At 43.2% G+C, this 16,215-nt stretch overlaps 3 protein-coding genes and 1 long non-coding RNA gene across 4 annotated transcripts in view; 1 reads left to right on the forward strand and 3 right to left on the reverse strand.

The window, feature by feature from the left end:
- The window catches only part of LOC146498542 (protein NLRC3-like), a 60,343-nt gene extending 53,567 nt beyond the window's left edge, over positions 1 to 6,776 (reverse strand). The window contains exons 1-2 of the mRNA XM_085139958.1: positions 6,622 to 6,776; positions 4,663 to 4,792 (exon numbers count right to left, since the gene is read on the reverse strand). Coding sequence (XP_084996084.1) covers positions 4,663 to 4,781 — 119 coding nt within the window. The 5' untranslated portion in view covers positions 4,782 to 4,792; positions 6,622 to 6,776. The remainder of the gene's footprint in view (positions 1 to 4,662; positions 4,793 to 6,621) is intronic.
- Positions 1 to 16,215, forward strand: part of LOC146498543 (uncharacterized) — an 89,587-nt gene that overhangs the window by 51,519 nt on the left and 21,853 nt on the right. The window lies entirely within an intron of this gene.
- On the reverse strand, positions 11 to 2,514 carry LOC146498548 (protein NLRC3-like). Its single transcript, XM_085140305.1, has 4 exons — positions 2,497 to 2,514; positions 2,226 to 2,394; positions 2,117 to 2,135; positions 11 to 2,024 (listed from the first exon to the last, which is right to left on the reverse strand). The coding sequence occupies exons 1-4, from the start codon at positions 2,512 to 2,514 to the stop codon at positions 266 to 268; spliced, it is 1,965 nt and encodes a 654-aa protein (XP_084996431.1). The 3' UTR covers positions 11 to 265.
- Positions 8,315 to 13,016, reverse strand: LOC146498549 (dual specificity protein phosphatase CDC14AB-like). The gene is made up of 7 exons (XM_085140306.1): positions 13,012 to 13,016; positions 12,834 to 12,967; positions 12,604 to 12,742; positions 11,345 to 11,561; positions 11,125 to 11,216; positions 9,913 to 10,044; positions 8,315 to 9,829 (listed from the first exon to the last, which is right to left on the reverse strand). Exons 1-7 carry the CDS (start codon positions 13,014 to 13,016, stop codon positions 9,781 to 9,783), a joined length of 768 nt encoding a protein of 255 aa, XP_084996432.1. The 3' UTR covers positions 8,315 to 9,780.

Consider the following 16,215-nt stretch of genomic DNA (forward strand, 5'->3'; position numbering starts at 1 on the left):
AAAATGAAAGTGAAAGCAAAAAGCAAGCGCAAATTCAAACGCGATTTCAATATGTCACATATTGACAGTGGCTCATCGATGCCAATGACATAATTACTCAGCTACATTGGCGAAAGAATGCAAAAGCATAGACATATATTTTCCTTCCTACGATAGCCCGACGGGCAGGGCTGAGTTAGATTTTGGTAGCCCGACTGGAAAAATCGCTAGCCCCGGGACGTCGGGCTAGCGATTTTGCGAGCCCTGAGCCTGATCACATGTTTACTCACAGAGCTTTGTTGGAGGCTTTGACCACTGGCAGCAGCCTCAGAAGAGCCTCCTCTGAAGCAGAGTATTTCTGCAGGTCAAACACATCCAGATCTTTTTCTGATGACAGTAAGATGAAGACCAGAGCTGACCACTGAGCAGGAGAAAGTTCAGTGTAGGAGAGACGTCCTGATCTCAGGGACTGTTGGATCTGCTCCACTAGAGAACGATCATTCAGTTCATTCAGACAGTGGAACAGATTGATGCTTTTCTCTGCAGACAGATTCTCACCGAGCTTCTCCTTGATGTACTGAACTGTTTCCTGATTGGTCTGTGAGCTACTTCCTGTCTGTGTCAGCAGACCTCGTAGGAGAGTCTGATTAGTCTGCAGTGAAAGACCCAGGAGGAAGCGGAGGAACAAGTCCAGGTGTCCATTTGGACTCTGTAAGGCCTTGTTCACAGCAGTCTGGTGGAGAGATTGGAGATTTAGTTTGTTAAATAATTTAGATTTCTTGGAGGTTGATTGTTGTTCTTCCAGCAGATTGAGTCCAAAGTTGATGAAGGTCAGATGGACATGAAGAGCAGCCAGAAACTCCTGAACACTCAGATGGATGAAGCAGAACACCTTGTCCTGGTACAGTCCTCTCTCCTCTTTAAAGATCTGTGTGAACACTCCTGAGTACACTGAGGCTGCTCTGATATCGATGCCACACTCTGTCAGGTCTGATTCATAGAAGATCAGGTTTCCTTTCTGCAGCTGATCAAAAGCCAGTTTTCCCAGAGACTCCATCATCTTCCTGCTCTCTGGACTCCAGTGTGGATCTGTCTCAGCTCCTCCATCATACTTGACCTTCTTCACTTTGGCCTGAACCACCAGGAAGTGGATGTACATCTCAGTCAGGGTCTTGGGCAGCTGTCCTCCCTCTCTGGTTTCCAGCACATCCTCCAGAACTGTAGCAGTGATCCAGCAGAAGACTGGGATGTGACACATGATGTGGAGGCTTCGTGATGTCTTGATGTGGGAGATGATCCTGCTGCACTGCTTCTTATCTCTGAATCTCTTCATGAAGTACTCCTCCTTCTGTGGGTCAGTGAACCCTCTGACTTCTGTCACCATGCCAACACAGACAGGAGGGATCTGATTGGCTGCTGCAGGTCGTGTGGTTATCCAGAGGCGAGCAGAGGGAAGCAGTTTCCCCCTGATGAGGTTTATCAGCAGCACATCCACTGAGGTGGACTTTCTAGGGTCAGTTAGGATTGTAGTTTTGTGGAAGTCCAGAGGAAGTCGACACTCATCCAGACCATCAAAGATGAACACAACCTGGAAGTCTTCAAAGCTGCAGATTCCTGCTTCGTTGGTTTCAGTAAAGAAGTGATGAACAAGTCCCACCAAGCTGAACTTTTCCTCTTTCAGCACATTCAGCTCTCTGAAAGTGAATGGAAACATGAACTGGATGTCCTGGTTGGCTTTGTCTTCAGCCCAGTCCAGGGTGTATTTCTGTGTTAAGACTGTTTTCCCAATGCCAGCCACTCCCTTTGTCAGCACTGTTCTGATTGGTTCATCTCTTCCAGGTGGGAGTTTAAAGATGTCTTCTTGTCTGATGGTTGTTTCTGGTCTGTCTGGTTTCCTGGATGCTGTTTCAATCTGTCTGACCTCATGTTCATCATTGACCTCTGCAGTTCCTCCCTCTGTGATGTAGAGCTCTGTGTAGATCTGATTCAGAAGGGTTGGGTTTCCTGCTTTAGCGATGCCCTCAAAACACACACTGGAACTTCTTCTTCAGAGCAGATTTAAGGTTACGATGACAAACTGCAGCTGGAAGTTCTGAATAATAATAATAAAAATACAACTTCAACAAATATATTTTACAAAACGCTGATGACATTTTCTGACCCACTGAGAAATGACTTAACACACTGGTGTCATGAGTGTCTCATTTATCTAACAGCTTAAAACCTTAACTAAGAAATCCTCTTACGTCTCTGCAGACGGTCAGCCAGCTCCTCCTGCTTCATTCTCCTCAGGAAGTCCACTGCGATCTTCACAAATGCCTCTCTGCTGCTCCTCTGCTCATCATCCTCCCTCTGAAACTCCAAGCACTGGGGCTTATTTGGATTCAGAGCCTTCTGGATCTTCTTCAGCTCGTTCTTCACAAAAGTGATGATGTTGTCCTCCAGCAGCTGGAACAGAATACTTTATGAATGAACCACCACTCTGAACTTATGTCTACACAACATCCACTTCTTTACGATCAAGGGGCATATCATCCACGATCTCTTCACCAATTATAAGTTTGACTTTATCTGATTAACTGAGACATTCTCCACAACTCCACGGTCCCAAAACGTTGATTCTGTTCATATGAATGCAGCGATTTCAGTGGGAGAAACATTTCACTGGTGTTCAGAGCTGCTGTCACCAACTTGAGAGGCTCTACAGAAAAACTGGGACTTGTCCACAAACAGATGTATAAAAATCATAAAGTACATTACAAGGACAGCATTGCCCAATCAACTCTAATTACTATGGCCATGTTATCTCTTCTAATTAAGGTACAGACACTCAAACTAGCTGCTTTCAGTGAGAAGTCAAATGTCTGAATATGAGCTGGAAGCTGCTGAGAGTCCTCCCTCCTTCCCATGGGGTTTACTTTCTCTACTACTTTCACTATAAACACGCCCCTTTCATGCACCTGCAGAGGGCCACCAGCAGATGGAGCTGTCTTAAACAAATCCACTTGGATAGTTAGCTGTAGATGATTTTCTCAGTATGATTGTAGGATTTTGAGTTACTCTTTAGATTTATTTAAACTCTTATATTGTGCACAAGTGTTGAACGACCCATAATTTCTCTGTACTTTTCATAAGAGCAGCCAGACTTTCAGCTAGTTTTTCTTTTGCTCTGCAGGCTTTATGAAGGTGTGTCAAAGTTGTTCTTTGGACATTGGCTGCTTTTTAAATCATTTTCAGTCCTCGTACAGGAACATTCTTCAAGCTAAATCCAAGTATATTAGACCAGAGTAAACTTGATAGATATGCGTGTGTGTGTAACTCTTAGAGCTGTTTGGCTGCTTTTTATGGGGGCTGGGTCTTTGGAAAGTGAGCAAACAACAGTTTTAGTAACACACCCTGAACTGCACACTTTAACAAACAACATGAGATTTTAACTGTAATGTAAAAATCCTGTGATTCACTGTTATTAAGCACAAACACATCTATGGCCCCGTTTCTATTAGTAGCTGCTCAGATCGACTGGAGCCATTGGTTTCCATTACAGTTGAGGACCACCTAATGTGGTCGTCTCAATACAGCAGAGTGTCGACTCACATCATTAGTAAGTGCTAATGCTGCTAATTTCCATCATATTTGTCATTTATTTCTCAAAGTTATTGAAGAAACAGTTATTCAGCTTCATTCCCACTGATCTCGACTACAAACTGTTTCACTTTGGTTTTTGTTTAAAGCCTCGATGTTTAAAACGTTTCCCTGTGATCACATTTGCACCGTCTGATTTCAAAGTTTGTTTCTTTTGGTCATTTAGTCCACAGAGTCCTTGGTGTTCTGAAAGGGACCTATAAATAAATGTATTATTATTAATATTAATAACAAAGTAGTTGTTGTACATGTACAGACCATAAACATGGAGTCCAGCTGTGTTTGATGCTGCTGGGCAGACTGACCACTGGGAACCTCTGAGCTCTGCTGGTCCACTCTGTGGAGGAACCATGGACACACACACACACACATGAAGCCACTTTCATTATTAAAATGTGAATTTAGCCTCTAAAAGCTGTGTTCAGTCAGTGTTGCTGCTTCCTGTGTCTAACCTCACGTATGTGCTTCTGAAAGAACCGTTAAAATTTCCCGTAAACACTTTTAAACCTGTGAAAAAACCTTTTTAGAACAGTTTAAGCTGTTATATGTTGAACTCTTGGCTGACATCATATTGAATGCTGTGGACTCAGAATATGATGTCACTCAAGTTTACATGTGTGTGAAGGCAGACGAGTCAGTACTTTGGTAATACAGTGTAAAGTTGAATTTATTGATTGATTTCCATGAACACCACTGTGGCTCAGTGTTGTCCTGATGGAGTCTCATTAACAGCAGCCAGTATGATCCAGGCTTTAGCTGCTGGGTCTCTGTGTGACCTCTCAGACTGTTTAACAGATCAGACACAAAGAGAATCAGAGCAGCTCTGTTCTTTAAAGACAAACATGAACCCACTCAGGTCACACTTTCCCCACAGATATGAGCATCACTGTCCTCAAACAGCAAATGACCAAGTCTAACATTTGGATCTTTTCTCTTTCATTGTTTTCTTTTTAATGAATCTTTGTAACAATCTGAGGATGTTTCAGGTCATATTTATCCAGGAAACACAAACATGTAAAGGAGTCATCACAGCTCTCTGACCTCGTTGGTCCAGGTTCAGCACTGAAGCCTGGATTATAATCTTTGGACCGGTCACTCCTCACAGACGGACAGCTGGACCCTGCAGACTCTGCTCTGTCCTCCTCTTCCTCCATCATCATCTTCAGTCAGTCTGAGAGGTAAACCGCAAACACTCAGTGAGTTCACATTAACAGGAGTAACTGAGTTACAGTCGCTGACCTCTGACCTGTCATGTAACCTAGAAACCAGGTCAATATGTCTGTAGGTTCAGTCATCCAGGTCATGTGATCTAAGGAGCTTAGAAAGAAAATAGAGACTTCTTTAAGTTTCTGGAAGACGTTTCATCCGAGAAGCTTCTTCAGTTTTAAAACCAAACGGTGGAGAGTCCCAGATATTTAAACCTGAGACGGAAAGAAAGCATGTCGCTGACCCACCATTGATCATGTGATGAGACACATGATCAATGGTGGGTCAACAATATAACAACAATATAAACACTTATTTCAAGGATGAAACTGCGAGTCTGATCACCAGGGGCACAAACATCTGGAGCACCGACATCTGGAGCACAGACATGTGGAGCACAAACATCTGGAGCACAGACATGTGGAGCACAGACATCTGGAGCACAAACATCTGGAGCACAGACATGTGGAGCACAAACATCTGGAGCACAGACATGTGGAGCACAGACATCTGGAGCACAAACATCTGGAGGACAGACATGTGGAGCACAAACATCTGGAGCACAAACATGTGGAGCACAGACATGTGGAGCACAGACATGTGGAGCACAGACATCTGGAGCACAAACATCTGGAGCACAGACATGTGGAGCACAAACATCTGGAGCACAGACATGTGGAGCACAGACATGTGGAGCACAAACATCTGGAGCACAAACATGTGGAGCACAGACATGTGGAGCACAGACATGTGGAGCACAGACATCTGGAGCACAGACATCTGGAGCACAGACATCTGGAGCACAAACATCTGGAGCAGCATGTTGATGCTGTTGGTTGAGATCCTGAAGACTGAAGTCCAGGCAGCTCCAGCAATGATCCACTGATGTGTTTTTATTCCACGTATGAATGTTGTTATTGACAGAGATGAAGTTACTCAAAAAAGTCATTATTACACATATTACACAGAACACTTTAATTAAAAGTAATGGAGTATGTTACTTCATTACTCCTCATAACAGTACTTTCATGTTACTGTGTAAAATGAGCTGAAACACTGTCTCATAATCACCATAATCTAAAGCTGAGGTACAGCCCCACACACCAACACAGATCCTGATGAGGTCACGTGATCTTTCTCTGAGTGTTTATGAACACAAATCAAAGATGAAACAGCACAAAGACACTTCAAAGTGATTCTACTGTAGAAACATGAACAGGTAGAAACCTGCAGCCTGACTGCTCATCACTTTGTTACCTGTTCAGGTTCAGCAGCAGCAGCTCACTTTATCACGGTGCTGGTCTGGGGTCAGTGTTTACTCAGCTTTAACGTCACTCTGGGTTCTTGGCTAGCTTAGCGTTAGCTTAGCTTTAGCTTAGCGTTAACATGCTGTCAGGTGTCTCGTGTGGTGTGTAAATATTAATCACAGTGACAGTAAAGGAGGTAAAGGGCTGTGACGTCATCACGTACGCTGCGTCCTCTGTGGACTGAGTGAACTCACAAAGTACAAACTACAAGTACACAAACATGAACGTAGCTCAGAGTGGCGGACACACTCGGCCTCGTTGGTCCAGCTGTGAGTCCGTTACCGTGAACTATGGAGCGGCAGATTTGTGCTGGAACTAAGCTGCACACAGCTGATGTTAGCCAGGAAAACATTACACACTGACTTTAATGGAGAGACCGGAAATACAAACACACACAGTTTGTTGTGTGAAGAAATCGAACATGAGCTGAACAAACAGTAAAGTTCCTAAAGACAAACTGTTAAAGGAGGAAACAAAGCAAACTTACAGTTTCTTCACACACCAACAACAAGCGCCACTCCACGAAGTTCAAGAAGTGAAAGTAAACTTTCAGCCTAATGCGGCGTTTGAGGACAATCAGGGACTTTGAAACACTGTGCTGCGTTCCAGTTCCCCTCAGAAACTCCTAAACTTCTGGCAGGCTGTGATTTATTTCTGCTGGTTTTCCAGTTAGAAGCAGAAACATCTGTCATCACTTTGTTGTTCTGCTATATCAAATAGATGCAAGTAAAACACAGCAGAAAATAAATAAAGTCACAGACTAGCGGTCCTCTTGCTCTATTTTCACCTATAAAGCAGGTCGTAACGTAAACATATATAATATATATAAATATATATATATATGATTTATATAAATATATAAACGTCGTAGCTACTCGGTGCTTGCTTGGAGGTTTAGGGTTTTTTTCACTGTAAAAAGAAGTTTTCTTCCCACGCACAACGGACACTAATGTTTTTGTCACTTTTTATGGAATCAAACTCAAAGTAAGGTCAGTACTTCCACGCTTTAAACGCTGCACGCTCATACTCTCTCCTGCATTCGATATATTGTCTATATAGATCTTATTCTGAGTATAGAGATTGACAAACCACGTGACTTTCGCGCATTGCATGCCGGGAACTCGTGGCAAAACAATCAAAGCAATGAAAAACGTTCATTCTCCGGTTCCAATACCTTCTTGCTTTTTCTTTGCCCCCCAAAAAAGTTATGTACACTCTCGCAAAAAAATCACGGTTCGAAAGTAACAGTAATCTAATTACCTTTTTTGCAATAGTAATCCCTTACTTTACTCGTTACTTGAAAAAAGTAATCAGATTAAAAGTAATCCCATCTCTGCACCTGACAGTACAATAAGTGTCCCAACCAGACAATGATTTGGAGACTATAGAGGACCTATTTAACTTAACTACAGTAAGGATAGCCAGGATTTTAGTTTAAGAGGCCCTATTATACATATATAGTACAGTATTGTTTCATATACGCAGGTCAGTGTATGTGCAGGTAATCCATGTAACTCAGTTCCTTATACTTTTGACTCAGTACAGTGTCAACAGAGGGGATTCCCTTATAGCAGGGGTGTCAAACTGAAATACACAATGGGCAGAAAATTCAAAACTGGATCAAAGTCGCGGGCTAACATTAAATATTCATTGAAAAAAAATCTTCCTCCAAATATAATAAGGAATCTTTTCTTATGGACTCAAACAAGTTTTGCTGAAAAACTGAATATGGAACAAGCAAAGCTTAATACTAAACAATATATAACTTATATAAACGTATATATAACTTAATATTGCACACATGCAAAATCGAAATTCCAATTAAATAACACATCAGTGGAATTCATTTCTTAAATAAAAATTGTATTTGCAGCCCTCTGAATTAAATTTTATCATTTATCAAATTTTCATCATCTTCTCCCACCTGTCCAGAAAGCTCCTGTTTTCTGCCTTTCTTTTTGCCATTTTGGGATAGGTAGCATGGCAGTATTTGCATGGTTGCTATGACTATGGTCAACAGAGGAGAGGGTGCTAATGGGTCTTGTCGTGACTGACGCTCCAAAACACCAACAGAGCATTCTGGGAATTGTAGTATTAGCAGTACATGAACTGTATAATACCAGTAGGCCAGCTCTAATAGTAATTTTGAATGGCTTCGCGGGCCAGAGTTTGACACCTATGCCTTATAGTGTCGCCTCAGTTATTTCTGATGTTTTGGTCATTAAATTCCCAAAATCATACCAAGCACATGGAATCCACAGTCTCAGCATCCCACAGCATCCCACAGCAGTTTGTGTCAGGTGACTTTCAGTGAAGGTCATGAAACAATGACAGTGTGATGATAACAAAGAGAAGCATGAGTCATTATCTCGTCATTACTTGGACTTTATTGTTGATTTTAGCACTTCACACTACCGTTAGCTGGTTTTCCTCGTTTGGAGTAAACTACCAATCAGACAGCACATCTGAGCTGCTGTCACACAGTCTGAGACACAGTCAGATACAGGAAAGTATGACAGCAACAACACGCTCAAAGCTGAACATAGTGAGTTTGCTTTAAGTATGATAAAGCAAAGTACTGTTGACAAATTCAGTGCATGAATGTGAATGACCTGTGAAATAAAGTGTGTGTGCCATGTTCAGTCTGATACGTTTGAAATGAAACATCAGAATCTCTGTCTTCATTTAATTGACTTCCTCTAATGACTCTTTGTGTCTTTCATTGCATGCATGTGAGCTCAGAGGTTTTCAAAGTGCATTATAAGCACGTTGTGGCTTTGTGTACCTCGCTCTGCATCATTAGAACATTAAACAACAAATATAAGTTTGTCATACTTTATCAATGAAATCTTGGAAAATATAAATAACATCTATAGCAGAAGCAGTGTATCACTCTTGGTCTTGCAAGACGATTTTGCGTCCAGTTGTTAATTCTTGAACAATGTGCACCGATCTCTTACAAAAGATTTGGTTTGCTATGGTTCTCTAACCCAACCAGGTTACTAAAGTACTGAAAATGAGGAGACAACATTACAACAACGTGCCAAATAAGCTAGGTCCATCATGTGCAGCCAAGAAACCTGTGATCTGCCAAAGTTGGCGTGGATTTTGGTACGACTTCTAAAGGTCTGTGTTTCCGCAACCAAGACGTTGCTTCAGGCCGTCTACATCCTGTGGTTCTGAACTTTGGATGGACAAATGGCAGCAGCCGTTTATCAGAAGCACCCAGACTGCTCTTGGCGATGGTCTGACTCAGTCCTCGGGCCACGACCTTTTATCCCCTGTTAGCGTTGTTTGGTCTTTGCACCTGCACGTGTCCTTTGCTTCCAGCAAAATGATTGTGACAACGGGACATTCAGCATCTAGCAGATGTTATATCTGCAATATGCAGCAGCAGGTTTTTACAGTTACCTGCCTGCTATACCCAAGAGACGTGATGATTTATGGTGTCGGCCCTGTTATCACAGAATGGACCACGTGACCAGTTAAAGTGGTGACAAACTGTTGGCTCTGTCAAAACCAAAAGTAGTTATTGGGGCTAAAAAAGGATTTACAGCCTATTAAAGGTGCAAGAGAGCTGATCCAGTTTCCAGCGAGTCCATCATCAGCTGGGCTGATTCATGACCAGAACGTCCCAAGTGTGAAGTCAGTGAATCAGTGCTGGCCTGGTGCTGAACACAGTGAGGCTGAAGGGACTGTGGAGACATCAGCGCATCACATTTTATATTGGTTTTATTATAATGTGCTTCTAGTAAGGAACAAAAGCACAGACACCAACCTCCTGATCTGCGGAGCAGTGGTGGTAGAGGAACTTCGTCTCAGCTTTTTAGTAGAAGAGGGGGTGAGGTGGACTTTGGAGGGCTTCGGGGGAGGGAGGATGGAGCAGTGTGAAGTCTTGGACAGGTTTAACCTGACACAGAAAACAAGAACACCTCATATTTGTGTGTGTGTGTGATCCAAGAGCAAATACTAAACTTGATCCTTCACAAAAACAAGCACAACGAACAACTTCTCCAAAAATCCTTCTGATGATTTCTACGCTCACTGCAGGAATCAACATCTGCACACACACTCTGTACAAGAGACAAGAGACAAATACGCTTCGACGTGTGGGAGGTACCTCGAGTTAACCTCCGTGGAAGCTCAGTTCTTGGTTGTGTCAGGTTAGCAGTTTAATGATGTTAGTTTACAGGAGAAGCACGTTGTGAGTTTGGTTCGTGGTCGTCCTTTGGTTTCTTTTTGCCGCAGCTCCCATATCCCCGATTTGTAACTATTTACTTTTTATGAAATGTTTCTTGAACTATGGCAGCATCTTATATATCTGCTATATTTGGGCCGTGGATTCAGGGACCAAAACAAAAACTGTAGTGAGCAGAGGTATTATCTACTGATTGTGTGTCTGGCGGCAGCCACGGGTGGAGAGCAGAGGCAGCGGGCAGGCCAATCGAAACGCAGCTCAGGCCTCGGCTGCAGCAAAAACTTGGGCGTAGGAGGAGCGATTCTGGCAAACCGTCAGGAGGGGGAAGTGGTGCTCTACCAACACGGTGTCCAGTAAAGATGGAGGCCTGCTGACTCCAACTGAGGACACTGTCAGGCAGTAGAAGGAATACTCTGACAACCTCCACAACCTTAATCTCACTCATGATTAACTAAAGTATCCAAAGACAACAACTTCTCTTGTTGCATTTAGGTTTCAGTTTAACCGAAGAACAAAAAAGGATGCATGAGCTCGAGCAGGTTATACACAACATTTACGCTGCACAGATGAGAACACAGCAGGATTTCATGCAGTCCAGTCTGTCTGTTAGACAGCGTGCAAACAAAGCATTCGACAACAGTCACTTATGTACTTTCTGACATCCACAAAAACATGTTGGTGTCTATTATATCTCCTTGTTAATAGAAACTTTGTTTTGAGCTAATTCTCAACGTGTCTCTTGCACTGACCACAATAACCATTTATCATTAATTAAATTACAGATATTGGTACCTTGAGCAGGATGACGCTGATCTCGGTGGGCGTTTTCCCTTCAGTGCTCTCAGTTCGTCTCCCTGTGTCAGACTGACTTCTTTGCAGTTATTCTGCACAGACACAGAAAGAAAGACACAATTAGCAGCATGAAAACACAACATTGTGATCAGAACTCAGTAGCCTGTTTGAATTCTGCAGTAACCATTAAAACAAGGTGCTATGAAGTCACACCGCTGACCTCATCCAAGCTATATGACTTGCAGAGCACGGTGTTGATTGACAGGTCATCCATGCTGGAAAGCAGCGAGGACACTGCCTCCTGTTTGCCTCCCTGCACAGAGTCAGAGCGGTGAAGCTGCTGTTGCTGCAGCTGCTGCTGCCGACTCCGTCTCTGTTGGACCAGCTTCTGTTTAGACCGATGCACGTCACCCTGAACCCACAAACTGTGCTGCTTCCTGCACACAAACATCAAACACACGCCACAAACTAACTGTGATATCATGTTTAGCAGGTATAACATTCAACATCCTGGTTTAGCGTGTAAGTAGACACACAAAGCTAGTAGCCATTAGCAACAGAGCACTACTGTGGCGTAAGGAGGAAGTGTGCGTCCAGAGCTGAGGAGAGAAACCAGCTGACTGCAGTCTGCAGCAGTAACACAGTTTCAGGCTTTTTTTAATTCGATTTGATTCATCATCCACCAGTTTCCCACTGCTGCAGTCACCACCAGCTGCACATGGGCACCCTGGGGAATGCCCCACCCTGACCTCCACCTTTTGCTTCTCTTCTAACTTTTACTACATTTCCAGCATGCTCCAACCATGACCTCAGCATGGAGAAACATCTTGTGTGGTAACAGCAATAGATGCCACAGCCTAAGCACAGACGGGCCTTGTTTGTCCAGCACATCTCACAGATGCTCGATGAGATTGAGATCTGCCGACGTTGAAGGCCAAGGTGACACCTCAAACCCTTCCTGATCTACTTCCTGATCTACTTCCTGATCTACTTCCTGATCTACTTCCTGATCTACTTGTGCTTCGTGTGAAGACTCCAGCGACACTCGAAGTATTAGAGAACAGCTGTACTCAGTGACCAACGCCTTTTGGGTCATTGCAAAATGTCAAACAGCTTGTGTTTAAATAAAAAAGACTGGAAACAGAAAAAGTGGACCAATCACACCTTCACAGATAAACGCAATGACCCTGATGAAGGCCACTAACACGTTATGGTTCCCTAATACTCTGTGACTGGAGTCTTCACCTCGTCAGATCTTTCTCCGTGCACCTTGGAGGTGAAGTTGCCGTCTGCTTGTGTTTTGTGACATTATCCTAATGAAGTGTTGCAGACGTGTCTGTGTGCACATCATCTGGAAAGCATTACTCCTGTACTTTCATGAACGGCACTAAAGCTTAATGATTGTCTCCGACTGATACCTTTGGAGTCACGGAAATTGGAGCGTTTGGTTTGAGCGTCACAGCTGAGGCACAAACTCACTCTTCTAAGAAGTTTTGCTGTGGACCGATGATAGATCCAGGTCTGCAGACTCTGATCCAAGCAATCGCCTCGGCTGCAGTAAACCGGAAGTGCTTCATCAGGTAGCAGCCAATCAGAGTGCCCGTGCGGCCTAATCCAGCTGTAAATGGATGGAGTGTTTAAAGAGACAAAGTTAAGATAAAAGAAATAAATGACATCAATTAAACATACATAAACACTTGCAGTCCTACCTTTACAGTGCACTGCCACTGCCCCGTCTGTGCTTTCACACACATGCAGAAAGCGTCTGACGATGAGGTCAGAGGGCGTGGTCCCATCAAGGAAGAAGAGGTCGTGGTGCTCAAATCCTACATCCTCAAACCGCCTGCCATCATACAACTTCCTGTTCAGACGAACCACGGTCGTTACGTCATTTTGGCAAAAGTATGAGAAGTATGCCTCGGGTGTGTCGAGGGGATAACCTGGAGACAGAATCAACAACAACTGAGTTACGTCGTACGTTTCAATCAGCGAGGGTCTGTTTTTAATGCAAGTCCTGTCTCTTAATGCAAACGTAAAATAAGATTCAATGACGTAGTGTCAACTGATTTATATTGTAAGGTAAAGACGTTAAATACAGAGAAAACTCAACGATCGAACGGCCCCAAGCACCTGCTGACAGCGGGAAAGAAAAACTCCCTTTTAACAAGAACCAGGCTGAGGGAGGGGGAGCAATCTGCCACATGTGGTCGGGGTGAGGGGAGGACAACAGGACAAGAGACGGACTGGAGAGCCAGAGGGGAATAATAACTACGTGCAAAGTGGTGTAACTACACAGGAAGTAAAAAGAGCTGAGTGATGAAGAAGCATGAGTGCATCATGGGAAACCCCGAGCCACTGCAGGGCTCAGGCTCGTCTAATCCAGCCGTAACAACATGACAGCACTAAGCAGGAAACAATACACGCCATCAGAAGACAGCAGGGTAAGGTTAGCTCTTCTCAGCTGTTTCAGGACGTGCAGGCACTGAGGGGCTGCACAGGCCTTCTGTCAGGCCAAGCAACGTGAGCACTGATGTTGGTTTGGAGGCATGCTTTTAGCTTTTAGCTTAGAGATTCTGACTCACCATCTTCTATCTTACCACGAGAATGAGGGCTACTGAACGCCAGAACCTTTCCCGGAACGATCCAGTTCATATCTCCATTTTCAACTCGCTAAAAGCACAAAAAGAAAGGAAAGAAAGACTGTGATAGAGGTTAGCGACATATCAGTTAAAAACATGGATCCAGAACACCTTAATTATACCACCACTGCAGTAATGAACACATACGGTCTTTTACCTTTCATTGGAAATCAGTTTTGTTGCAGTGGACACAGGTGAGCTGACCTTTACTTCACTGACTGTCTATCACTTGGACGGGTGAGTTATGGATCAATCTAACTGAGAAACTGAGGAAGTACAGCGTGCACCAAGGCAGGCCTGGACATCGTACGAGCCCTTGGTTGGCCCTGACTGTGTTACTAACAGCACTGCAAATAAACTGGATGAATAACAAGCGTACGTTACTTATTTCTTACTGTATCCTGGTCCTGTTTTCATTGATATCGACCTGTAGCACAGTCAGCACTCTGCAGTCTGTTACCTCATAATGTTCATATTCTTCTGCACTGAACCTTTCAAAATCCAGGAAACCATGTTGTAATGCCTGCAGAGGAAAAGAGCAGGAACAGATTTTCACAACAAAAGCACAACTCCCCCCAAAGGGCTGAAATGTTTAGTGCAGAGCTGTAGGGTCTTTACCTTATGAGTTAAAGTACCTTGAAGTAACTGTTGCTTAGAATTAGTGCTATGAATAAAACTGAATTCAATTACTGTTGTTACAGAATAAGAGGAGAACAATGTCAAATGTGGCTCAAACTGGGATTTTTAAGTTAAAATGAGGTTAAAATGACCAAAATGAAGTTAATAAGTGTCATTTTAATTTTACTAAAATCATCTGTGTTAGACGTTGTTGCTACCTTGTGGATTCCTTGTAAGCAGTTTAGGACGGTGAGGTTAAAAGAGCACTCTCCAACTGCTGCGTCTCTGTGGCACACACACACACACACACACACACACACACACACACACAGACACACACACACACACACACACACACACACACAGACACACAGACACACACACAGTGAAAGGAATACAGTAATTGTAGTTATCAGGGTTCAGATCATATCTGTTCACAGGTCAGCCTTTAACACATCACTAAGCATCACTAAGAGTGTAAAAACTAAGCAGCTGTTTAGCTGAGCTCAGGACTGGGACTGGGGGGGGAAGAGAGACGTTAGCTCACTCTAGATCAGGGGTCAGCAACCTTTAACACCCAAAGAGCCATTTGGACGTGATTTCCAAGCAAAAGAAAACTCTGGGAGCCGCAAATACTTTTTGAAAAATACTAAATCTAAAATGAAGATAACACTGTATATTGTTTTTTACCTTTATGCTTTGTGTGAACAACTAAGGTGTGTTGCTTATGAAATCCATGAAGTTACAGAGAAAATTACATTTTATTTATGTAATCAACACATTTTGAAGGAAAGCTGAACTAACATGATCCAGCAAACAAAAACTGTTGTGAGCCGCCACCCTTATATCTCCTTTGGGCTTTTGGAGCCTTGACCTGACTATTAAAAAATAATTGAAAAAAGCTCGATGCTGCTGAAAGATGAAAAATAGATATTTGCTAAATTCTGCCTAAATATGTATTTTGCCTGGTTAATGTGTGTGGCGGGGCGTGGTCTTCAGCGCCACTTCAGGGGAGGCGGACGCACCTGAGCCCGCAATCACGCCTCACCGCCTTAACGTCTGTGCTGTTGTGTTGGTGTGTGTCGGGCTGTGAGCTGCAAAGCTACAGCCGGCTGTGTGCGTACAGCAACCGTGTGTAAAAAGTGGTCAATAAAGAGATGCTGAAAAGCGTGTTCATGCAAACATCGTCGGGTCTGTCATGATATGTTTACAATAAGACTTCTGCTCCTGAACCTCTGCGCACAGCGTCTGCAAATCAGGCTGTACGAAGTCACTTTCATCTTTACAGGACTGTAAGCTGTCGTCTGTGAGGCGTGAGCGTGTTTGTTTTTAACATAGTTCACGGTGGAGCTGCTGACATAATGTGGATCAGAAGATCCATAACTGGCCTACATGGGATCGAAAGTCTTGATAAATGCACGGCGTTTCGGCTTCTGTGAGTGTGACGCTTATTTTGAGCGATGAACAATAATAAAATATAATTTTATTTTTATATTTCAATATCACAATAATCTAACAATTTAGAACTACAAGTTAAAAAAGAATAATAACAATAATAGAATATAAATAAAATACACTTCAGCTAAATACTTGTAATTTATTTTCCCAAACCACGCGGAGCCGCAGTATAAGGACTAAGGAGCCGCAGGTTGCCGACCCCTGGTCTAGATGAATGAAATCAACCCACTGGCACCGCTAACGCTCACTAAGAGCTCATAAACTGTTAACAATTCATTCAAATTTCTGAATTCAGTTTTATTTATATAGTGCCAAATCACAACAGCAGTAAAAACCCTACAATAATACGGGGAAATGTTCCCATCCCAAACTTAAA

The sequence above is a fragment of the Neolamprologus multifasciatus genome, chromosome 18 (assembly GCF_963576455.1).
Source record: "Neolamprologus multifasciatus chromosome 18, fNeoMul1.2, whole genome shotgun sequence".
In the NCBI taxonomy this organism is placed as follows: Eukaryota; Metazoa; Chordata; class Actinopteri; order Cichliformes; family Cichlidae; genus Neolamprologus; species Neolamprologus multifasciatus.

What these genes read in the sequence shown, in the direction of transcription:
- LOC146498549 (XM_085140306.1), bottom strand. An exon ending in CAGCAAAACTTCTTAGAAGA is followed by an intron (nt 11,562 to 12,603) that starts GTGAGTTTGTGC and finishes GTTTGTGTGCAG; the next exon opens with GAAGCAGCACAGTTTGTGGG. An exon ending in ACTGCTCCGCAGATCAGGAG is followed by an intron (nt 9,830 to 9,912) that starts GTTGGTGTCTGT and finishes ATGTCTCCACAG; the next exon opens with TCCCTTCAGCCTCACTGTGT.